The following is a 24,853-nucleotide window of genomic DNA, read 5'->3' on the forward strand; positions in this document are numbered from 1 at the left end:
CTAAGCCACGCTGCTTTTGTATTGTCCAAAGTATGTTCCCTTGATTCTCAAAACCACTTTCTAGCCAAAATATGAATTGAATACATGCATTATGGCAGAATGGAGGGTATACATAAGTTCTAGGGATCCTGGTATAAATATAAATGCCAAGGGAGACTGTTGGGTTGACCTATTATTATGTGTAAAATCTTTGCTCTGTTAAGGCACTCTTAAGTACTAGCCTCAGTCGTGTAAGTTTCATTTTCCTCAATAGTTTCATTTGTTTCAGAAAGTCTGTCCAAAGTACAGTAGATCCACAGAATTTGCCAAAGACTTGTGCAGTGATATTAAGGCCTTTGAATGTTCAAATGGGGGTTCTAAGGAGTGACCAGTCATGCCATTTGCAGTACAGTATTGATTTTAATGCGTGATGCCAGTGTCCAAAATTAAAGTCTAGAAATATAAACTGCTTCTAAACAAATGTAGTTTCAAACTTTCTTAGGCCCTCGTATCAAAGGGAATGTTTGCCTAAGATTGATATCTATTAATGCCACCTTTGACCACACTCCTTTCTAGTGGAAATTTAAAGGAAATCATTTCAAATCTGCTGGCCTAAACTAGAAAGCGAGAAGGATTACAGAAAACTTCCATGTTTCAAGACCAGAATCTGCTAGTAAACTGCAAATGTCTTTTCAAACTCTTTGGTGATATTTGGGTTTTTTATTTTTCAGTAAATTGCATGCTTATAGTAGTATTCATAGCCACAGACTTATCCAGCCAATCAGCTAGTCAGTTGAACTAAGTGCTTTCTGTGTGCAGAACCCTGTACTAAGCACTTGGGAGAATCACTCAAAATAATTTCCAAATTTTCCTCTTTCTATAATCTGCATTTATTCATCCCAGCGTACCCTTTATTTTGGTTTCCCTATAGCTTACCATTGAAATTGTTCCATTTTTAGCCAAAGCATCATTTTTAATGGCTTTGGGAATGTGTTTTAAATTGATGGAATCCCAGAAGGTCAAAGTCACTTTGTAAATAAAATAACTGAGTAGGCTATGTCTGCTTGCTTCCTTTGTCTCATTTTGGTCAGAGGCTGGAGCAGAGGGACCCCATCTCTACCAAGATGGCATATCCCATTTGATGGCTTGGGGTGGTTTCTGCTTCTGAAATCTGGGAGGTAAATTGTGCACATTAAGGAGCCTATTCTCATAGGGTTCTTTTGTTTTGTTTTTGCTTTTTTTTTTCTCCTTCGGCAGCCAACTTATTTACAAAGATAGTAAGATTTCTGGAAGCTACAAAATCTAAGTCTCAGGATTGAATATCATCACATCAAAAATACTCTATGCTTTGTCTCCCAACTCTTCTTGCCCCTCAAGCTAATCTAAACTTCAGTGGTAGCCCCGAAACTGACCCAGTTTAATAGCTGTGGGGCACATTGGAGGTTTGCCCGGGACTGGATCACATCTTTGGGACTGGTGCTGGCGGGGTGTATGTGTAAGGGATTTTGTGGAGGTGTAATGATAGGTGTTATTCTGTCAGTCAGTCATATTTTTTGAGCACTTACTGTTTGCAGAGCACTCTTATTAAATGCTTGGGAGAGTACAATGTAACAGTAAACAGACACATTCCCTGGCCAGAAGGAGCTATCCGTCTAAAAGGGGAGACAGACATTAATATACATAAATTAGAGATCGGTACATTCATTCATTCATTCAGTCGTATCTATGTGCAGAGCACTGTACTAAGCACTTGGAAAGTACAAATCGGCAACATACAGAGACGGTCCCTACCCAACAACGGGCTCACAGTCTAGAAATAAGTGTGGTGGGGCTGGGAGGGGTACAAGGGAGCAAGTCAGAGTACACAGAAGGGAGTGGAAGAAGAGGAAAGGAGGGCTTAGTCAGGGAAGGCCTCTTGGAGGAGATGTGCCTTTCCTCCTGACCTTTCCCACCCCTAATTCAAACCCGCACTCTTGTTATGGCACCAGTCTAGACCTGAGCAGGGCTGAAATGCCTGCTCTCCTACCAGGTCTCTGTAATAGCAATAGTACTAACTGCTTGGAGAGTACAGTATAACGTAGTTGGTAGACATGGTCCTTCCCGAAACGAATTTACAGTCTAGAGGGGGAGACAGACATTAATATAAATAAATTATGGCTATGTAAATAAGTGCTGTGGGGCTGAGGGGGGATGACTTAAAGGGTGCAAATCCAAGGGCAAGAGTGACGCAGAAGGGAGTGGGTGAAGAGGAAATAGGGCTTAGTCAGGCTAGGCTTCTTGAAGGAGATGGACTCTTAATAAGGGTTTGAAGGTGAGGGGAGTGATTGTCAGGTATCAACTAGTAAAGTACTGATACATTAGTAATACGTTTTGAAGTTGGGGATAGTGATCATCTGTCAGGTATGAAGAGGAAAGGCATTTCAGGACAGAGGTAGGATGGGGGGGAGTGGTCAGTGGTGAGATAGATGAGATTGAGATAGAGCCAATCTCCTACTACAACCCAACCTGCACACCTTGCTCCTCTAATGTCAACCTGCTCACTGTACCTTGGTGTCATCTATTTCATCACCTCTCCCTTATCCATGTTTTTCATCTGGCCTGGAAAATCCTCCGTTGTACTTCCCAAGCTCTTAGTACAGTGCTCTGCACACAGTAAGCGCTCAATAAATACGATTGAATGAATGAATCTGGCAATATTGCAGAGTAGTTTGGGATACCATTCAACCCAGTGATTGACAACCAGGCATCCACTGGAATGAATATGGTGTACTTCCTGCTATCTACCAGTATCGGCTGACCTTATTCTGAAACTTTTATGTGATCTCACCTCAGAACAAATGAAGCAGAATCCTTGTGTTTTTCACAGTAGCACTCTGGACCTCAAATACATTTTCTTCAGCTTTACATTCCATTTCTTTGCATTGATTTTTTTTAACCCAGATGGAATTTGTTCTCTTGAACTCTCCCTTTCCTTAGCCCTATCACTGAGGGAAATGTGATAAATCCCTGCAATTACAATAGGAAGTTAGCAGCTGCAGGAAACTTGTCAGCCTTTCTGTCCTCCTTATCTGCGGTTGAAAGCCACCACAAACTGGAGAAGCACGGGGCTTTTGACTGGCTTAGCCATTGCTTTCCCTTTGCAGCCCGAAGATCATCTGTTCTAACAGCTTGAGGACAATTGCAGGGTGTGTTTTCAATTCTTTGTCAAAAATAACAGCTGACTACTTCATAATGTGTACTATCTCCATTCATTCAGTCATATTTATTGAGCGTTTAGTGTGTGCAGAGCACTGTACTAAGCACTCAGGAAAGTACAATACAACAATGAACAGTGAGGGTCCAGGGCAGGAGATAAAAGTAAGGATTACCAAAAAGGGTGAGCGACCTATCGTTAAATTCCTAGCTGATTCATCTTGTACTTTCCCCTCTGATTAACCACAAGGCTAAACCTTGTAGTGGACTCTTTCCGAAGATACTGATCCCTTCTACGAAAGTTTAGAGAAACTTGGCAAAGTGATTCCAAAGGAGCCGGGTGAATTCTGCATGCATTGTGCTTTGCAGTTCCTACTACAGTTGTTCTGGTTTGTGTCTCACTAGCCGTGTCAATAATTAATTGCTGGTAATGAATGTGATCTGGTGCTGAGTTGGCTCCCCGCCTGCCACCATCAACAGTAATAATGATGATGGCATTTATTAAGCGCTTACTATATGCAAAGCACTGTTCTAAGCGCTGGGGAGGTTACAGGGTGATCAGGTTGTCCCATTGGGGGCTCACAGTCTTAATCCCCGTTTTACAGATGAGGTCACTGAGGCACAGAGAAGTTAAGTGACTTGCCCAAAGTCACACAGCTGACAATTGGCAGAGCCGGGATTTGAACCCACGGTAAATAGGTCTTCCAGCATTCAGAGGTGGCACCGCTGAGAGTGAGACCCAAACTGTGTGTTTGGAGGTGGTTGAGAAGACTGCTGCACCTTTGACAATAATAATAATAATAATAATGATGGCATTTATTAAGCGCTTACTATGTGCAAAGCACTGTTCTAAGCGCTGGGGAGGTTACAAGGTGATCAGGTTGTCCCATGGGGGGCTCACAGTCTTCATCCCCATTTGACAGATGAGGTAACTGAGGCCCAGAGAAGTGAAGTGACTTGCCCAGAGTCACCCAGCTGACAAGTGGCAGAGCCGGGATTTGAACCCATGGCCTCTGACTCCAAAGCCCAGGCTCTTTCCACTGAGCCACGCTGCTTCCCTGGACAATCTGATCCAATCAGTCAGTTAGTGCAATTAGAGAAGCAGCAATGTTTAGTGGATGGAGCACGGACCTGGGAATCCGAAGGTCATGGGATCTAATCCCGGCTCCGTGGAGCCCGGGCTTGGGAGTCAGAGGTCGTGGGTTCGAATCCTAGCTCCGCCACTTGTCAGCTGTGTGACTTTGGGCAAGTAACTTCTCTGTGCATTTAACTTTAGTGTCTACTCCACATTACCAACAGGGGTTTTCCACAACCTACTTTTTTCTTTGGAAGTGCCAATCAATCAGTGGTATTTAAACGATTACTGTGTACAGAGCACTGTACTAAGTGCTTGGGAGAGTACACTATGAGTAGGTGGATACGTTTGTTCCCTCCCATAACGAGTTTACAATTTAGACAGGTTCTAGTTGCCAAACTTAGTAGCATCATTACGAGTGCTTCCAGAAGGCTTACTGTGATGATCTAGGATAATAATGATGGCATTTGTTAAGCGCTTACTATTTGCAAAGCAATCAGTCAATCAATTGTATTTATTGAGCGCTTACTGTGTGCAGAGCACTGTACTAAGCGCTTGGGAAGTACAAGTTGGCAACATATAGAGACAGTCCCTACCCAACAGTGGGCTCACAGTCTAGAAGGGGGAGACAGAGAACAAAACCAAACATACTAACAAAATAAAATAAATAGAATAGATATGTACAAGTAAGATAAATAAATAGAGTAATAAATATGTACAAACATATATACATATATACAGGTGCTGTGGGGAAGGGAAGGAGGTAAGATGGCGGGGGTGGAGAGCGGGACGAGGGGAAGAGGAAGGCTAAGCGCTGGGATGGGTGACGAAAAGTTCTCCTGGTTTTATAAACCTTTGACAGGGATCGTTGGATGATTGAATCACAAATTCACCTGTTGGTTTTTTCACCTTCACAACCCCAGGGGTCTTAGAGTGTAGGTCAGTTACCACCCTTGCCCTGAAATGGTAGAAGGATCCCCTCCTTGGGAGCTTCTTCCATCTGTAGAGCTGAAAATTAGACATTTGCCCCTCCCCCTCTGATGGAAACATCTTAAATCATGAGTTTTTGTTCAACCATCTCAGAGGCTGGTCTCTAGCTGTGTTCCATCTCAGGACTGGTAAAACATTGTACTATTTGAATCAAAGGTACTTTCCTTTTAGGCTTTGAAATAAGAAAGTTGGCTCAGTACCCTTGTGCATGCATTATGTATTGCTGACACATATTGCTAAATTGTAGCTTCAGGGGACACATTAAAGGATCTCACTCGGTATTTGTAGCCTCTGTTCCCTTTCTTTGGTTTTTTTTTTTTTATCTCCCCCATTTACCCTTGGTTACTTTGCGGATCGTCTTAGATTGTAGACGTAGGTGTGGATGGATTTACTTTAAAATTTGGGGGATCGTTTTACTCTCTCTTCCTGACACATTACATTACGTACTCCTGGGAGGCATTCAAGTATATGCTATCATTTGGGTGGTCCTGTATATTACCTGTTTCCTTCCGCGGTCTATGTCTGAGACTCTGGTGTGTGGTTTTGTTTGTTTTGATCTTGGTTGTGCCTTGTTCATGGTCCCAGAATATGGCAGGGGCACCTCATGGAATAGAATCCGATTTCAAGACCCTCCTGTCCGTATCCCACCAACTCCGCGTAAACCACATTACCCATGGTAAACCACGTTACCCATTTTATACTTCTTTCTCCACTTTGGTCTGTGTTAGCTCAGCTGCCTGCAACTCGACAGCATTTTACAAATCACAGCCAAATTGCTTCCAGACTTTCGAGCCTTTTTTTTTCCTTGCTGATATTTATCTTCAAGGCCTTGGCAGATGAAGTTTGGAATGAGGCCTAGCTACAATTCTTTGACACTTCTTACCTCTTTATGTGTGCAGATTCATCACCATCTTCTTTGTAAATTATCCAGCAGTATTTGAGGACTCATAGTGTATGAAGGGCACATTATAAGGAGCTGTGGCAAGTTGCAAAGGGAGAATTACTTAAATGCTCTGCCTGCAATCGTGTACCACAACTGTTATCTTTAGTTACGCGATGGTCTGGGTTGTATTCCAGGGGGTTTCTGGGTTAAAACCTCCTTCTCCCACACCGTCATTCTTCACTCCAGCTGTACTGTGTGAGACCTTAGTGGCTCTTTAATTTTAATGAATGCCCAGTAAATAACTGATCTTACTTCAGTCTCCCTTCCATTTAGTCATTTTTCCAGTCCAAGACCCAAGTGGTGAATTATTGGCTTAGACTCTAGCCTTGTCCGTAGGTGTGAGGACTCTGGGTGTTCTTTATGCAGGAAGTGGAAAGGAAGGAGAGCTGCTGAATCCTTTTTGTTGTAAATTTCCTGTGGATTGTTTTAAATCAGTCAGACACTTGGAATTTATAAATTTGCAAGCGGCCTTTTGCTCTCCTCCCACTTCCCCAGTCTTGTCATTAGCAAGTATCGTTTAACACTCTAACTTAAATTTTACAAAACATTTCAGAAATATTAACACAAAGTATAATACATTTGACCTCCCCGCCCCACCTCCCCAACATGCCTGCCTTGTAGTGTTTGGTCTACAGTTAATAATAATTGAGGTATTTGTTAAATACTGTATACCAAGTACTGTACCAAGTGTTGGGATGTATACAGGATAATTAGGTTGGAAAATACAGTCTTGGCCAGACGTGGCGTTTACAGTGGGGAGGGAGAATGGTTATTGAATTACCATTTAACAGATAAGGCAATTGAGGTCTCACAGCAGGCAAGTGGCGGAACTGAGATTTGAACCCAAGTCCTCTGACTCCCAGGGCTATGCTCTTTTCACTAGGCCACACTGCTTCTTTTGAGCATGAATCCTTCTACTGTGGCGTAGTCCGCACCGAAGGACTGAGGAGTAGGAGAAATGTGCATTGTGGATTCAAGTCCAGCAGGATTGCCTCAGTGAGGGATGAGGAAGTGGGTAGTGCCTGATCTCCCAGCTGGTCTGGCCAATAAGCTCCCAATTCTGATAAAGCAATTTTTGCCTTATTTCTTAAGACTTTGTTTCTAAATGAATGGGCCCCAGACGTGAGAGAGCAGAACAAACAGACCCTCTAGGCATAGTGGTTAGAGGCAGGAGGATGCTGAATGGCTTGGTGAGTTGATCGGTAGGCGTGATGCCAGGCTTTTGGAACAGATGGATGTGGAGCCCATTTAATTCTTGTACTCTCTGACGGGTTACGTAGTTGTTACTTATAATAGTGTATTGCTTTGTAGTCAAGAAACAGTTTGTTCAGCAAGCCTCTAGCTGAGAAAAATGAGAAGCAGTGTGGGCTAGTGGATAGAGCATGGGCCTGGGAGTGAGAAGGACCTGGGTTCTAATTCTGGCTTCACCACTTGTCTGCTGTGTGACTTTAGGCAAGTCACTCCATTTCTCTAGGCTTCAGTTGCCTCATCTGTGAAGCGCTTAGTACAGTGCTGAAGCGCTTAATTCAGTGCTTTGCACACAGTAAATGCTCAAGAAATATGATTGAATGTAAAATGGGGATTAAGACTGTGAGCCCCACGTGGGACAGGGACTGTGTCCAACCGGATTTTCTTGTGTCTGCATCGGTGCTTAGTACAGTGCTTGTTGCATAATCAAATGCTTAACAAATGCCATAAAAATGTTACTTTAAGAAGTGCTGGTAGAAAAGACTTCTCACTGGCTAATCCCGGGCCCATGTCATCCCCCTGGCCTGGAATGCCCTCCATATAGAGGGACTGTCTCTATATGTTGCCAACTTGTAATTCCCAAGCGCTTAGTACAGTGCTCTGCACACAGTAAGCGCTCAATAAATACGATTAATGATGATGATGATGAGGCCTTCCCAAACTGAGCCCCCCCCTCCCTCTCCCCCTCCCCCCCGCCTTACCTCCTTCCCCTCCCCACGGCACCTGTATATATGTTTGTACCTATTTATTACTCTATTTATTTATTTTATTTGTACATGTTTATTCTATTTATTTTATTTTGTTAATATGTTTTGTTTTGTTCTCTGTCTCCCCCTTCGAGACTGTGAGCCCACTGTGGGTAGGGACCATCTCTACATGTTGCCAACTTGTACTTCCCAAGCGCTTAGTACAGTGCTCTGCACACAGTAAGCACTCAATAAATACGATTGAATGAATGAGTGAATGAATGAATAATCTCAATAAGATAGAAGTTGCATAGCTTGTGAATTTTACTTTTTTTTTCCTTCTCACCTTGCCCAGCAGTACTGAAAGACCAGACAAACACTCAGGAGGTTGAGGATTTTAAATTCTGCTTCCTAAATTTCAGCACTTGATCCTGGTCTCTGGGTGAAGTCCTGGGGAAACAGTTTAGTCACTGGGTTAGAATATCCACTAGGTACCAACTTTCCCTGGCTCCAGCCCAACTAGCCTTTTTCTATTAAACTTCCTGTATTTGTCTTGCCTCATTGACTTTGCTCACATTCTGAATTAGGGAAGTAGTGTGGTCTAGTGAAAAGAGCACAGGCCCATCGATAGTTCTAATAGTCGCAGCTCCACCACTCAACGGCTCTGTGACCTTGGCCAAGTTACTTAGCTTCTCTAGGCCTCAGTTTCCTCATCTACACAATGGGAATTTGGTAACTATTCTCTGTCCCACTTAGCGAGCCCCATGTGGGACAGGGAATGCATCCAACCTGATTATCATGTATCCACCCCAGCGCTTGATATGGTGCTTGGTACATAGGAAGCACTTAAATAGCATTATTATTATTATTGTATTTGTTAAGTGCTTACTATGTACCAGGCACTGTACTAAGCACTGGGGTGGATACAAGCACGTTGGGCTGGACACAGTCTCTGTCGCACATAGGGCTCACAATCTTAATTCCCATTTTGTAGGTGAGGTAAGTGAGGCACAGAGAAGTGAAGTGGCTTGTCCGAGTCCACACGGCAGACAAGTGGCAAAGCTGGGAGTAGAACCCATGACCTACTGACTCCAAGACCCTAGCTTGTCGCTTGGGATTAAACAATCCTTAACTGTTTAAACAATTAAGCCATCTTACATCTCTTGGAATCCTGTCTCCATTTAAATCATCCAGACCACAGCCTTCCTAGAAATTCACCTCCTCCAGGAGGCCTTCCCCAGCTAATTACCTCCACTCTGATGCTCTCATTTTAACAGCCACCCTTGGCACGTGTGTATAATATTCATTTACTTATGCTATTTTTTCTTTCATCTGTTTATTTTTCCATACTTTATTACCAGTTGAATTTTCTTTTCTTCCTCCCACTGCATGTTTAAAATGTAAGTCTGCCTGCCTCACCCATTAGATTGTAAACTGCCTAAGAGCAGAGACCGTGTCTTGGACTTCTGTTGTACTCTCCCAGGTGCCTAGTATAGTACTATGCACACGGGTCCTCAATAAATACTTGGAAAGAAATGCTGTTTCTCTGGCCTTTAGTAAGTTGCTCTGCTCTAAATATCCTGTCACGTTCTGACCTTGTCCTCCCAATCTGGTTGGGAGTGGGACTTCTTGGACCAATTTGTGCCCTATTTAGTTAAAGTCGCTGGCATAAAATCTTCATCGATTAATTGATAGTACTTATTGAGTGCTTACTGTGCACAGAGCACTGAGCTAAGCACTTGGGAGAGTACAATATAGCAGAGTTGGTAGACACGTTCCTTGCCCACAGCAAGCTTAATATGAACTGGGAGGTAGATGGGAGGAAACATCTAAATTACTTCTGTGTTGGAAAACATGTTTTGATGTGAAGTTTGCTGGTCCGATTCCACAACATTGACTATCATTGGAAGAAGGCCTTAAATCAAAACCTGTGTTGCAACATGGTTCTTTAGTCTCCCTTTCTGTTGCCTTGATATTGGCATTTTGGAAGCCTTGCCAGAAGAGCTATTTTATTATTTGTCTGCAGCTCCTTGATGGAAGGAATTAATAGAGTGCTCTGTGCACAGTAAGTGCTCAATAAATACCATTGGCTGATTGACTGGGTTCCCATTTTTTTCCTCCTAGAGAAAGAGAACACGGATGTGGATTGGGATAGAGAAGGCTGGGGTTTTTGCTTTTAGTCAACTCAAATCATAAAGGGACCCAAGTTCGGAACCTTTCCAATGTAACTCTAATTGCAACCACCCCTTTCTCTGCTGCCTGGCTGCTCAGGGTGAAAATCGGTTTGCAGAGCTGACTGAAAGCCAGCAGGCTACTTCTCAGACGTTTTAGGGTGAAAATATACAGGTTCTTAGTAGTATGGACTGGTAACGCTCATTACAAGCCTTTGACTTTTTCCTCTTTTGTAGGAAATGCACACCAGCGAGAAGGAAACGGCAGAGAAGGAAGTAAATCTTCGTTTGCTACCAGGTAACGCGGCATTCCTGTACAACTCAAAGCCAACAGTAAACTCCAGCATCTCTACTGTTGCTAAATATAACTTTTATTTGCTGCCGAAAGCCTCTGGCTTTCAAAGATTTGGGAAGTAAATACCAATGTGTCTAGTAATCACAAATCAAGGCCTAGATATGGGCAACATTTCCAGAAAATTTAACCTCTTGTGCACATCTGAGTGGGGTTCTTTGTTATATAACATTAAATGGTGGTGACCACACAGGATATTTATAACTTAAAGGAGGAATTATCTTTGCTTATTAGTGCAACGCCATGTCCTGAAGGAACACTTTTTTTAAAAAAGTATTTGTTAAGCACATACTATGTGCCAGTCACTGTATTAAGTGCTGGGGTTGATACAAGCAAATCAAGTTGGACACAGTCCATGTCCCACATGGGGATCCCACTCTTAATTCCCATTGTGCAAATGGGGTAACTGAGTCACAGACAAGTTAAGTGACTTTTCCAATATCTCACAGCAGACAAGTGGCAGAACTGGGATGGTAACCCAGGTCCTTCTGACTCCTAAACCCAAGCTCCATCCACTAGGCCATGCTGCTTCGCTTCTACTTCCTTTTTCACTTTCATATGAGTTTAAAAGTTTAGGGAGATTCTGCATTTCAGAAAGCATTTTAGAAAGTTTCCGTATTCTTTATATTTCAACTGTGAATACCATAGTACTTCAAGTTTGAAAAGCAGCAAAATAAGCTGCAGTACATATGGAAGTGGACACATTTCCCTCGCCAAACTGCCTGCTTTACTGCTTTTGCCTGGCCTTAGCAGGCATTCTCTAGATGCCAGTTTCTTCATGCCATACTTAATGTTTACTAGTATTAGTAGTGATTGACTGCCTTCTTTGTGCAAGGCAGTCAATGCTGGGAAAGAATATGTTGTGAGAATAGGCCAGCTCCCTGGCCTTCATGGGGCTCACAGGCTCAATCTAGAGTGGGAGAGGTAACTGATGGCAGAAATAAGGAAAGGTGAAACAACAGAGACACTCAAACAGTATAAAAGGGACAGGGATACATGCAAAAATGAAAACCACCCAAAAAAGCAGTAGGATGCTGTGGGTAAAGGAGAGGCATCTGGCCTCTTACAGCTCAGTTGAATAGTCAGAGCTACAGTCCCGGTAGCCCCCACACCTGCCTTCTTCCCAAGAGTCTACATTTATTTTGTGGAGGCTGCACAAAAAGCCTTTACTGATGAGAGACAGTGTGCATATTCCCCAACTCAGTGAAGGTGTCTAGCCTTCCTGCTTTTCTGAGCAATGGGACAGCATTAACTGATAGAATTTGAAGATGAATTGCACTTGACCAATATTGGGAGCCTGAAAGCACCTCCTTTGCAGCATAAGGTTGGCCTCCCTTTTTCATCAATAACCACGTTCTTCTTGCCTGTTCCGATGCCACTCGTTATGTGTGTATAACTTACTTTTAAGGAAAAGGGCCTCTTTCTCCAAACCCATCATCAAGTTCAGAATCAAGGGCCACGAACCAGTTAATTTGTTGTGTCTTTGTCCTGTCCACACTTGGAGGTGAACTTTTCCCCTCACCCCTCTGATTCTGGCTGTCTCGGAGAGAGAGAAGTACTTCCATTTCTGAACCATTCATTGGCCTTTGCATCCCTTGAGTCTCTCTTCTTCTCTGACTGACTTGAGGGTGCCTGATCCTTTCTTCCATCAGTAAAAAAGGTATTTATTGAGAGTTTACTGTGCGCAGGGCACGGTACTTAAGCACTTGGGAAAGTACAACACAACAGATTTGGTAGATGGGCTACCTGCCAACAAGGAGCTTACATTGTAGATATTTGTTTTTCACCCAAGTAAAGCCCAGTTTTAAGAAGCTTGAAATCTGAAAGTAGCTCACACCCCATAGATGTTCCTCGCAAATCACTGTTTCTTCTTTTCCTCTCCTTGCCTGTCCCTTTTTTCCCCTATCCCCCCACCCCCACTCCCATTAAATGAGCGATGATCCATAACTCCAGGCTGTGCTTAGAAATTCTTCCCACAGAGAAATGCAGAATTGGCTGTTTCACAATGCTGATTTTATATTCCTGTTAATCTCAAAGATTTAAACCAACAGGATGCGACCTGTCTGATCCTGAGGAAGTGCCCCTCTGGTGACTTTAGAAAAACTGCTTCATTTTGACAGAGTGGAACGCAGGAAGTCTTGTTCACGTGGCTTCCACCGTCGGCTTTGTTCAAGAGCTCTATCCGAAGTTGTTTTGAATCCAGAATTAAGCTATGATCTCACTGTTGTTGGTTTTTTTTTCAAATCCTGTAGTCGCCAGAAATATACCTGCTGGTTTAAACATCATTTTATTCCTCTGTGTCTCAACCCAGTTCACCAGAGGGAACTGTGCATTTGCTGCCTTTCATTTGCTTTTGCACAGGAGATAAGAACCATCCAAGACTCCCCGTTTCCCCATCTGTGGCTTCCTGGCCGCCTTGTCGTTCCCTCTGTTCCCTCTCATCTTCTCACTTCCCCAGTTGCATTGTATTTCCTCCCACCCTCCAGATCTTTTGCATCCTTCCTTTTTCCTGCACCACATGCAAGCACCCAGAAAGCATATGAGCTCTTCTGCTTCCTGGGCAGTGTTTTAGCTCTCTATTCTAGGAATGCATTTTGTTGCTCGTGCTGGGAGCTGCCCGAAAAGTGCCTGTGGTTATTCTGCAAGAAGTTTCAGGGCCCCTTATCTTTATTAGCTGCAAGGATTTAACAGTCATGTACGAAATGATGGACATATGGCTTTGAAATATTAAGAGTACGGAAAATATTTGCAAGCACTTTTCTGCTTACCACTACCTAGGGAGTGGAAAGTGTGCAGCCATTCCTGTGAAACATCCCTCTGCTGGGAAACGAGGAATGACTGGTTATCTTGTTCTCTCACTTGTTATGAAAGCAGATTCAACTAAGAGTCCATGGTTCAGAGCTAAGCGTACAAGATCCAAAGGTGGGAGTGTAGGTGGGGAATGCTGATGACGAAAGTCCCAAAGTGTTTGGCCATTGCTGATTGGAAACACAGCCTCTCCCAGATTATTCTCTCTGATTATTCTGTACTAAGGTGCTCTGCTCAGTCCCTCCAGACCTCATCCCAGTCAACCAAAACCACAGATCAGTTGCTCAGGACATAGCGACTGGATGAGGTGATGGGTGGGTATTGCAAACTTAATGGTCGGATGGTTTAAATCGTGTTCTGTTGTCTGATGGTCCAAGTCTTCCCTGAGGATCGTGAGACCTTATTTTTGTTTCATTTAGGAGAACAGGTGCTTTGTGAAGCCAATACGGTGGTGAAGGTCATACAGGAAGATTCTTGCCAACACGGAATCTGCGGGAGACTAGTTTGTACAGACTTCAAAATTGCTTTCCTGGGCGATGAGTCGGCGTCAGAGGAAAATGTACGAATATTTCTGGGTCTGGCTAGGTGGGCGAGAGGACTTGATGTCTCATTCTTGAAAGTATCCTTCTTGGGTCCTTCCTCCTTTTTCCTCACCCTGTCTTATATAAGTGCACAGATAGCTTCTCCTTTTCCTCCTCCCCTCTCCACCCCCACCCGTGCTTTCCCTTTTAGGAGAAAGTTCTTTCCCTGTTACTAAGCACTGGATCTCAAGCTGGGTAGTGTTGGCAGTACACGTTGGTGCCATAATTCTCAGCTTTTTTGAACAGCTTCTACCATCTGACATGAAATTCACCTCTCGTGACTCAGCCCCAGTTGCTTACAGCAGCCTTGCGATGTAATCACTAGCTTCAGAAATGAGACAAGTAATGAGATGGATCAGTCAGGTAAACTGAGGCATCTTTATTATTTGTCAGAACAGTCAGGTAATGGCAGGTAAAACTTGGAGTAGTATGAATTGTGGTAGTTATAAGAGTTTAATCTCATGGAGGTTGGCCCCGGGAAATTGGCCAATGCGCTGAGGCGTCAGTCATCCTTTTTGACTCTTTTTTTCATTTGTAGTCACATTTAGTTTTCGTACCCTGGTATCTAAACATGTAAATGTTAAGTGTATCAGGAAGGTTGCCTAGCAGTTACCGTGTACTGAACATTTCACTTCTCCATATCATGCTGGAGTTTGGAGTTGTTTTTAAACTACAGGAATGCCCAGATCCTGTTTTCTGACCCTGCGTTTGAGGGTGGAGGGGACTTCCCCAAGTCCACTCAAGGGTCAGAAAACAGGGACACTCTGAAGTTGCATAAGAATGAGGGGCACTTCCTGATCAGAAATGGGATCCAGGGGTACCTCTGTTGCTTTGATTCTGCGGCCAAACTGTAGAACAGCATGTAAAGGCAGACAGCTTCTCTTCCTCGTTTTAACTTAAGTATCTTGGTGTGGGGCTGAGGGTCTTAAATAGACCTTCTAAAGGCCAGGGCTCCTGGAGGAATCACCAATCTGACAGCTCCCACATGCTCCCCGATCAATCAATCAATCAATCATATTTATTGAGCGCTTACTGTGTGCAGAGCACTGTCCTAAGCGCTTGGGGAGTACAAGTCGGCAACACATAGAGACAGGCCCTACCCAACAGCGGGCTCACAGTCAAGAAGGGGGAGACAGAGAACAAAACCAAACATACTAACAAAATAAAATAAATAGAATAGATATGTACAAGATAAATAAATAGAGTAATAAATATGTACAAACATATACATACATGCAGGTACTGTGGGGAAGGGAAGGAGGTAAGATGGGGGGATGGAGAGGGGGACGAGGGGGAGAGGAAGGAAGGGGTATTGTTAATGACATTTATTCATATTAATGTCTCTCTCCCCTTCTAGACTATAAACTCGTTATGGATAGGGAACATGCACGTTCATTCATGCAGCGCTTAGAACAGTGCTTGGCATATAGTAAGCGCTTAACAAATACCATCATTATTCTTATTATTCATTGTACTCTCCCAAGCGCTTAGTACAGTGCTCTGCACATAGTAAGCACTCAATAAACACCACTGATGGATTGATTAGCACAATGCTTGGCACGAAGTAAGCCATTTAATAAACAGCACAATTAGCATTATTATTATTAGCGGCAATTCTTTCTCTGGGGCTTGCTCAGAGTGCACCATCTCACCAAGTTTGTTCAGAAGTATCAGGTCTAACACAGGAGGCCTGCCCCAGAAGCTTGGATTATCAATATATTCTCCCTTAATCAATCAGTGGTATTTATTTAGCACTTATCGGGTGTGGAGCGTAGAACTAAGTGCTTGGGAAAGTACAACACAGCAGAGTTGGTAGACATGTTCCTAAGACAATAGCTATGGGATGAATCATCAAATGCTGGCGTTCCAGAAAAACACTAGCCTCCATTTCACTTTCTGTACTACAGACCGGTTTGTGTTTCCTCTGACATTGTTGTTTTCTGAAAAAGGAGGCAGTGTGCCAACAGGTGTCTTGTTAGCTTGGCACCTAGTACGAGATCTAGCAGTGTACATTAACTTAGACTCTGTTAGAATTTCTGGCTATGTACATTAACTTAGACTGTATTAAAATTTGCAGCAATATTCTGGTTTAGAATGCCTTATTAAAGGATATCAATCAATCAATCGTATTTATTGAGCGCTTACTGTGTGCAGAGCACTGTACTAAGCGCTTGGGAAGTACAAGTTGGCAACACATAGAGACGGTCCCTACCCAACAGTGGGCTCACAGTCTAGAAGGGGGAGACAGAGAACAAAACAAAACATATTAACAAAATAAAATAAATAGAATAGATATTTACAAGTAAAATAAATAAATAGAGTAATAAATACGTACAAACATATATACATATATACAGGTGCTGTGGGGAAGGGAAGGAGGTAAGGCCATTTACCTTGGCCATTTCTCATCATCATTCTTAATCTGAAAGAGAAGATGAAGGATTGAACTGAGTTCTACTTTGTAAATCTCTCAATGTTAAAGCAGGGAACTCATAACTTGATTTTTGTTTGTTTTTGGGTGTTTTGCTTTCAGGAACTCCAATTTAAAAATAAAGTTTTAGGGGAAAATGATATTACTCTCCACTGTGTCGACCAGATCTATGGAGGTAAGTGTCTATTTTCTATGAGGTTTTGAGTCTTCACGTGAATATCATTTAAGACCTGCTCTTCGGTGTGGTATCCAGCACAAATGCTACTGAACATTCATTCTTGAGTGACGTTAACTAGTCTGTCCAGATGTTGTGACTTTTGAGTAGTCTCGATTTGAATTTTCTGTGGCTGAACCTTTGGACTGATTACCCTGTCCCCATCCATCTTTTTCTGCCTTTTGAGGAAGGTCAGCCATCTTCAGGCCAGGCCAGACCCTCACTCTGAAGGCCCTCAGCCAATGGAAACTTATTCCCTGGGACACCAAGAGGACTCCTTTTCCCCTTTTGTTATTGTTATTATTATTGTTAGATTTTTCACTTACTGGATGCCAAGCACTGTGCTTAGAGATGGGGTAAAATCTGACCCAATCCCCCCATTCCACAAAGGACTCACAATGTCAAAATGAGGAAGAGCAGTTATTTTGTCCCCATTTTACAGATGAATAAATTGAGGCCCAGAGAGGAGAATTGACTTGCCCAAAGCCACCCATCAGTCCAGGGGCAGAGCCTGGATTAGATCCCAGGCTCATGCTTTTTCCTACTAGGCCATTTAGTTTCGGCAATGAGGTTTCTTCTCCTAGTTGAAAATTTTTTGCCTATGGTGATTCTGAAAATAGATGCTTTTCCTGCACTCACTTTTGAAGATGGTTCCCAGGGACATTATGCCGCTTCCCCCTCCCCACCCCCCACCCAAGCCTCCACTGATTCTGACAAGGCGGAGCCCCTCATCTGAGTCCACTGCAGGCCTAACCCCAGTCCTCTAACTGCTTCTCTGACATAGATTCTTATTTTTGTAGTGTTTGACGAGAAAAAGAAATCTTTGTTGGGACAACTGAAGAAATACCCAGAGAAACTCATAATCCACTGTAAAGATCTCCGAGTGTTTCACTTTTGTTTGAGGTACACGAAGGAAGAGGAAGTTAAAAGGGTAACTAGTAATGGGTTGTTGTCCTCATCTTACTATACCCCCCCTTTTTTTTTTCCTCTTCAGATTTTCCCCTTTCTTCTGTGCTTAGCTTTCACTGTTGTGTGGTAATTGCAGAAGAAAAACCATAAAAGGCTCTAGAAGATGTGATGTCACTCTAGATTCATTCATTCATTCATTCGATCGTACTTATTGAGCACTTACTGTGTGCAGAGCACTGTACTAAGTGCTTGGGAGGTACAAGTTGGCAACATATAGAGACGGGCCCTACCCAACAGCGGGCTCACAGTCTAGAAGGGGGAGACAGACAACAAAACAAAACCTATTAACAAATAAAATAAATAGAGTAATAAATCTGTACAAACGTATATACAGGTTCTGTGGGGAGGGGAAGGAGGTAGGGCAGGGGAATGGAGAGGAGAGGAAGGAGGGGATGAGCTCTCAGTAGGGCTTTGAAGGGAGGAAGAGAGCTAGCTTGGCGGATGTGCGGAGGGTGGGCATTCCAGGCCAGGGGGAGGATGTGGGCCGGGGGTCGACGGCGGGACAGGCGCGAACGAGGTACAGTGAGGAGGTTAGCGGCAGAGGAGTGGAGGGTGCGGGCTGGGCTGTAGAAGGAAAGAAGGGAGGTGAGATGGGAGGGGGCGAGGTGATGAAGAGCCTTGAAGCCAAGAGTGAGGAGTTTTTGCCTGATGCATATGTTGATTGGTAGCCACGGGAGATTTTTGAGGAGGGGAGTAACATGCCCAGAGTGTTTCTGCACAAAGGTGATCCGGGCAGCAGCGTGAAGTATAAATTGAAGTGGGGAGAGGCAGGAGGAGGGGAGATCAGAGAGGAGGCTGATGCAGTAATCCAGTCGGGATAGAATGAGAGATTGAACCAGCAGGGTAGTGGTTTGGATGGATAGGAAGGGGCGGATCTTGGCGATGTTGTGGAGGTGAGACCAGTAGTTTTTGATGACGGATTGGATGTGAGGGGTGAACGAGAGAGCAGAGTCGAGGATGACACCAAGGTTACGGGCTTGTGAGATGGGAATGATGGTAGTGCCGTCAACAGTGATGGGAAAGTCAGGGAGAGAGCAGGGTTTGGGAGGGAAGATACGGAGTTCAGTTTTGGACATATTGAGTTTTAGATGGCAGGCAGACATCCAGATGGAGATGTCTTGAAGGCAGGAGGAGACCCGAACCTGAAGGGAGGGAGAGAGAGCAGGGGCAGAGATGTAGATTTGAGTGTCATCAGCCTAGAGATGATAATTGAAGCTGTGGGACCGAATGAGGTCACCAAGGGAGTGAGTGTAGATAGAGAACAGAAGGGGACCAAGAACTGACCCTTGAGGAAACCCTACAGTAAGGGGATGGGAGGGGGAGGAGGAGCCCGCAAAAGAGACTGAGAATGAACGGCCAGAGAGATAAGGAGAATCAGGAGAGGACAGAGTCTGTGAAGCCAAGGTTGGATAGCGTGTTGAGGAGAAGGGGATGGTCCACAGTGTCGAAGGCAGCTGAGAGGTCGAGGAGGATTAGGATAGAGTAGGAGCCGTTGGATTTGGCAAGCAGGAGGTCATTGGTGACATTTGAGAGGGCAGTTTCCATGGAATGTAGGGGACGGAAGCCAGATTGGAAGGGGTTGAGGAGAGAGTTGGCGTTGAGGAATTAGAGGCAGCGGGTGTAGACGACTCGTTTGAGGAGTTTGGAAAGGAACGGTAGGAGGGAGATAGGGTGATAACTAGAAGGGGAGGTGGGGTCAAGAGAGAGTTTTTTTTAGGATGGGGGAGACGTGGGCATGTTTGAAGGCAGAGGGGAAGGAACCAGTGGAGAGTGAGTGGTTGAAGATGGAAGTTAAGGAGGGGAGGAGAGACGGGGCGAGAGATTTCATAAGATGAGAGGGAATGGGGTCAGAAGCACTGGTGGCCGGAGTAGCACTTGAGGGAGGAGATCTCATCCGAGGATACTGCTGGGAAGGATGGTAGAGTAGCGGAGAGGGTTGAGAGCCGGGGGGTTGGAGAAGGGGGAGGAGTGACTTTAGGGAGCTCAGACCTGATGGAGTTAATTTTACTAATGAAGTAGAAAGCCAGATCGTTGTGGGTGCGGGAAGGAGGAGGGGGAGGAACAGGGAGCCTGAGAAGGGAGTTAAATGTACGGAAGAGCTGATGGGGATGATGGGCATGGGTGTCAATAAGGGAGGAGAAATAGTTTTGTCTGGCAGAGGAGAGGGCAGAGTTAAGGCAGGAAAGGATAAATCTGAAGTGAACGAGGTTGGCTTGGTGTTTAGACTTTAGCCAGCAGCGTTCAGCAGCTCGAACATAAGAGCGAAGGAGGCGGACAGTGGCAGTGATCCAGGGCTGTGGGTTAGTGGTACGAGAGCGGCGAAGGAAAAGGGGAGTGAGGGAGTCAAGCTTAGTAGAGAGGGTAGAGTTGAGAGCAGTAATCTGATCATCAAGATTGGGTAGAGACGAAAGGGAGGTGAGGTGGGGTGTGATGTGCTCAGGAGGATGGATGGGGTCGAGAGAGTGGAGGTCTCTGTGAGGTAGTAATATAGATTTACAGGGGAGAGGAGTGTGAGTGAGGAGGCAGGTGAGAAGGTTATGATCAGAGAGGGATTTCAAAGTTGGTGAGGGTGGAGATAGTGCACCGGTGGGAGATGATGAGGTCGAGGGTGTGACCAAGTTGGTGAGTGGGTGAGGTGGGGTGGAGCAGGAGGTTGGCAGCATCAAGGAGAGATAGAAGAGGAGTCACCAGGGATATCCATGTGGATGTTGAAGTCTCCGAGGATCAGAGTGGGTATGGAAAAGGAGAGAAGGAAGGGGTCAAAATCATTGAAGAAGTTGGAGGTGGGGCCGGGGGGGTGGTAGATGATGGCTACAAGAATCTGGAGGGGGTGGTAGAGGCGAATAATGTGGGCTTCAAAGGAAGGAAAGGAAAGGGAAGGGGGAGGAGGGAGATCCCAGGTAGCAAATAGAACTTCGCTAAATTAGCATGAAGTGTGAGTCTCTCCTATGTTGTGTGCTTTCTCGAACCTCAGAGTACATAGGCAAGTGACCAGGCAGAGTGAGAATGACGATGGAATAGAGAAGGTTGCTGAGTGTGGAAAGGGTCAGAATCAGCCCTTCAACAATTTGCTCCCACTGCATCAAGAGGCTGAAGTAAAGGACTTCTTAAGAGTCCAGTGAGAAGACGCAAAGGTTTAGGGCAAGAAATGTTGGAGGCGGTACACATCATCATCATCATCAGTGGTTTTTATTGAATGCTTACTATGTGTGAACCACTGTAGTAAGCACTTGGGAGAGTACAATACAACAGAGTTGGCAGACATGTTTCCTGCCCAAAATGAGCTTACAGTGTAGAGGTCAGATGCATTTTGAAGCTACACATTTGGTGACTAGGGCTTCTTGAGATCAAATGCCTTCATATTCTCAGAGAAAATTAAGGTATTGTAATTTGGGGCAAACAATGAATCAGAGTCGATTTCACTATGTTCTTTGTGTTGAATCGTTAGGGAAATTTGAGAACATTTCCCCGCAGCGTTTCACTGCTCACATGCTGAGCCTGTGTATGGGACTCTCTAAGTACAAGTGAGTCAAGTTCCTCTGAGTTATTTTGATGATGTGCATTATGCACATGCTGTCATGTTTGTGTTCTGCAGGTGTGTCTGGGTAGGAGGAGGGTGAACTGATACATTCTATAGCCAAGTTTTAGTTTGGTATACTAATGGGAGACGTGTAGGATGGATAACAATAATCCAGAGTAGACCCCCAAACCTGTTTAAACCAATAGCTCTTATCATTTTGAGGGAATTGCTAGCAAGGGTCAAAACACAGAGACTTAGGTTTCCTCGCCTCTCCCTATTTAATAACAACCTGTAGAGTTGGGGCAGTGGAAGAGAAGATAAAATGCCTAGGACTTCAATCAGATTTTCCCACCAGGGGTACAAGGATGCCTGGTGAGATGTGCCAAGAGTTCAACTGAAGTGGAGAAGCAATAACTGGAGGGGCAGATGAGACACTGCTCCCGTTTCTACCACTGTCCCTAGCTTTCCAGAAGTTGAACCTCTGCAGGGAGGACAGCAAAAAGCAGTCCAACAACAAAGTCATTAGTCCTTCAGGAGAACCGGTCAGGGGGTATAATTTCCGGCCTGGAAAATCCCCAAGAATGAATATTACCATGACCTGTAAGTTTGTTCATTTGTAGACTGTAATCTCCTGGGGGAGTGATCATGTCTACCAACCCTATTGTGTCGTACTTTCACAAATGTCTAGAATAGTGCTCTGCATGCAATAAGTGCTCAATAATACTGCTGATTGAATGAATTTAACTTAATATAGATCTAAATTTACTTGAGATACCAATTTGTTGATAGTAATGATTTTTGAGCACCTTTGAGGGCAAGGCACTATCCTGTGTGTTTGGGAAAGTACAACGGAGGCGAGACATATTCCCTGCCTGCGAGGAGTTTGTAATAGGTTGGCAGACTGTTGCACCTGAGCCAAGAAAATGTACACTAGGATTAGGTTGAGATTCACTGAAAGAAAAAGTTAATCCATATCTCCATTTTGCTAATATTAGAGCTGTAAATACATTTTAATATATTAGCACTTTGGAGCTCAAAGCACTTTGCTTCATCTACTCATCTCAGGAAAACAGCAAAATATTCAATCCCCATTTTTTACAAATGGGAGAATTGAGGTCCAGAGGTTGTATTTTGTCTGAAGTTACCCAGGTACTTCGTGGCAGAGCGGGTCAAGCATCTTTTATCTCCTCATGCCATTTCCAATATTCTTTTCTCTAAAGACATCAGATCTGGGGTGCAAATCATTCATAGTCTGGGACTCTGAACTCTGTGTTATGGTTAATTGTTCTAAAAACTTTGGTTTAAGCATTGTTAAATAGTATCCTGAGATATGAGTGTTATTGATTGATTGATTGATTAGGTGTCTCTTCTGCAATAGCCAACTGCTGAGAAAATCTTACCAAAAGAGGTCATTCCTTTTTTATTTGCATTCTGCAGGCTTAAGAGTTGTACATCTTCCTAGACTTTAAAAATGTGCCCACAAATTGCTGGTCTCAGAAATCTTTGACCAGATACCTAGAAATCTGATATTTGAGTAATGGTTGGGAAAGTTGGGTGCTATTGATATTTGTGCATATATAGCAAACTAACTTTCTGTAGGACTCCTATGCTGTATTTGCAAAAAATTAATCATGCTGTCAGTTCAGAGTTCTGAGCTTGCCTCTTCTAGTCTCTCCTTTTCAAATGTCAATTCTGTGTACTCTTCAGTTTAATAACTGTGTTTATTTGGTTTTTTCCTAGATTGTCAGTGGCATAATTCATCATACCCAGGCTCCTAAATTACTTAAACGGTTGTTTCTATTTTCCTATGCAACTGCCGCACCAAGCAATGCAGGTAAGCATCTTTTGGTTTCTATTTTTGGAAGTGAGTGAGAAAATGCTACTCTTTCCTACCTCTTTGTCATCTTGAGCTTTTGTGTCTGGCTCTTTTTGGATTTGAAAGCTCAGTTTCTGGTCCCAAGCAGCAGCATAAATCCAAGAGCAAGTAGGTGTCTCCTCAGTTCCCAAATGTGTGTTGTCTTAATCTTTAGCTTCTAGCAGATTGTTATTGATTTAGAAAAAAGCATAAAAGAATAGATCGTAGCTTTTTATTCCATAGTGCTCAGTGTCATTATTGGGATTATTTCTCCCTTTTCAATGTGGTTGTAGAAGTTTCTGTAGAACCTTAAGAAGTCTCCTAGAATGCAAACATTTGGATAATCAGAAAATTCTGGGAAAGTAGGGAGAAAAGATATCTGGAGAATGGCTTTGGTTAAAAAAAAAGCCTTGTGGTTTTTCATCTGTGATTCATGAGCTGGGAGAAACGTTAAAATCGAAGGAGCTCAGCTTTTCATTCTTCATTGCTTACCTGGGATTTTCACCTTACCCTGCGTCCATGTTTCTCCTTCCCACTTCCCCTGTAGTTCATGATGTAATATGGGGCTGAGAATATTTTATCTTCCAGGCAGCTGTTCATATACTCACATATAGGTAATACACAAAGTTTGCTTCAACTTGAGTAAACATTTCTATGCAGAAGTGATTCTAAGGTTTCAATGCTGCACTTCACCCTTTCAAAGCTTGAGGCTGCTTGGGTAAAATTCCATCTCGAAGTGGAGTGATCTTGAACTAAGGGCTCTCAGTCAATCAGTCAATCGCATTTATTGAGCATTTCCAGAGTGCAGAGCACTGTACTAAGCGCTTGAGAGAATTCAATGTAAGAGAGTTGGTAGACATGGCTTCTCAAGAAGTCATCTTTCTTGAGATTGTTCGTGCGTGAATATGTTTGAGGTGCATCCTCGGTCCTGACCCCTAATCCACCCATAGGGTCATACAGTAGTGTTAGAACTTTTTCAGGGCAGCCAGATTTGTTTAGTGCTTTCGAGACCTCAGGTTGACTGACAGTATCAAAAATCTTGGTATGTTCTATTGGTACAATTTAGAAGTTACTGTCTCTTGTACTTTCCTGTATCTAACGCGCATCTAAGTTCATGTGCACTTTGCCACTCTCTGGTCTGTAGCCGCATTATGATTCCAAGAGTGTGTGATGGATTAAATTCTGCCGTAGCCTGTTCCGGAGTCCTCTGTCTAGGATCGGCTCTTAATGGAGAGCAGTGTAACTGAAGTATCTGGACGTTTTGCCTTTCTTCTTGAAGAAGATGGTGGCATCTTTGAGATCCTGTGGTATTTCATCAGTGTTCCGTATGTTGAGGAAGAGATGATTGTGCTAGTGCTCCCCACTGGATTTAAGCTACTAGAGGATGGGGATCACGTCCACCAACTATGGTTTAGTCTCCCGAGCACTTATACAGTACTCTGCACACAGTAAGCACTCAATTTCGGAGTCCTTGGCATTGAATCACTCTTGGTGCTGCCTTAGAGAAGCAGCGTGGCTCAGTGGAAAGAGCACGGGCTTTGGAGTCAGAGGTCATGGGTTCAAATTCCGACTCTGCCAATTGTCAGCTGTGTGACTTTGGGCAAGTCACTTAACTTCTCTGTGCCTCAGTTACCTCATCTGTAAAATGGGGATTAAGATTGTGAGCCCCCTATGGGACAACCTGATCACCTTGTAACCTCCCCAGCGCTTAGAACAGTGCTTTGCACATAGTAAGTGCTTAATAAATGCCATTATTATTATTATTATTATTTTGGCTGTGCCCAATATATCAACAGTTGCCTAGAAGACAGTATCACAGAGAACTGCCTATTTGCTGTC

The 24,853-nt window shown here is 43.8% G+C and overlaps 1 protein-coding gene across 2 annotated transcripts in view; it reads left to right on the forward strand.

Annotated features, from left to right (window-relative positions):
- The window catches only part of MTMR12 (myotubularin related protein 12), an 82,698-nt gene that overhangs the window by 22,831 nt on the left and 35,014 nt on the right, over nucleotides 1-24,853 (forward strand). Inside the window, exons 2-6 of one of the 2 annotated variants that reach the window (XM_038743911.1) lie at nucleotides 10,522-10,582; nucleotides 13,864-14,003; nucleotides 16,559-16,631; nucleotides 17,471-17,601; nucleotides 22,900-22,993. In XM_038743911.1, the coding sequence (XP_038599839.1) occupies nucleotides 10,525-10,582; nucleotides 13,864-14,003; nucleotides 16,559-16,631; nucleotides 17,471-17,601; nucleotides 22,900-22,993 (496 nt within the window). In that variant the 5' untranslated portion in view covers nucleotides 10,522-10,524. Of the gene's footprint in view, nucleotides 1-10,521; nucleotides 10,583-13,731; nucleotides 13,759-13,863; nucleotides 14,004-16,558; nucleotides 16,632-17,470; nucleotides 17,602-22,899; nucleotides 22,994-24,853 lie in introns of those variants that run through there. The other variant, XM_038743912.1, reaches the window with a different exon arrangement.

This window comes from Tachyglossus aculeatus, chromosome 3, assembly GCF_015852505.1.
Source record: "Tachyglossus aculeatus isolate mTacAcu1 chromosome 3, mTacAcu1.pri, whole genome shotgun sequence".
NCBI classification, from domain to species: domain Eukaryota; kingdom Metazoa; phylum Chordata; class Mammalia; order Monotremata; family Tachyglossidae; genus Tachyglossus; species Tachyglossus aculeatus.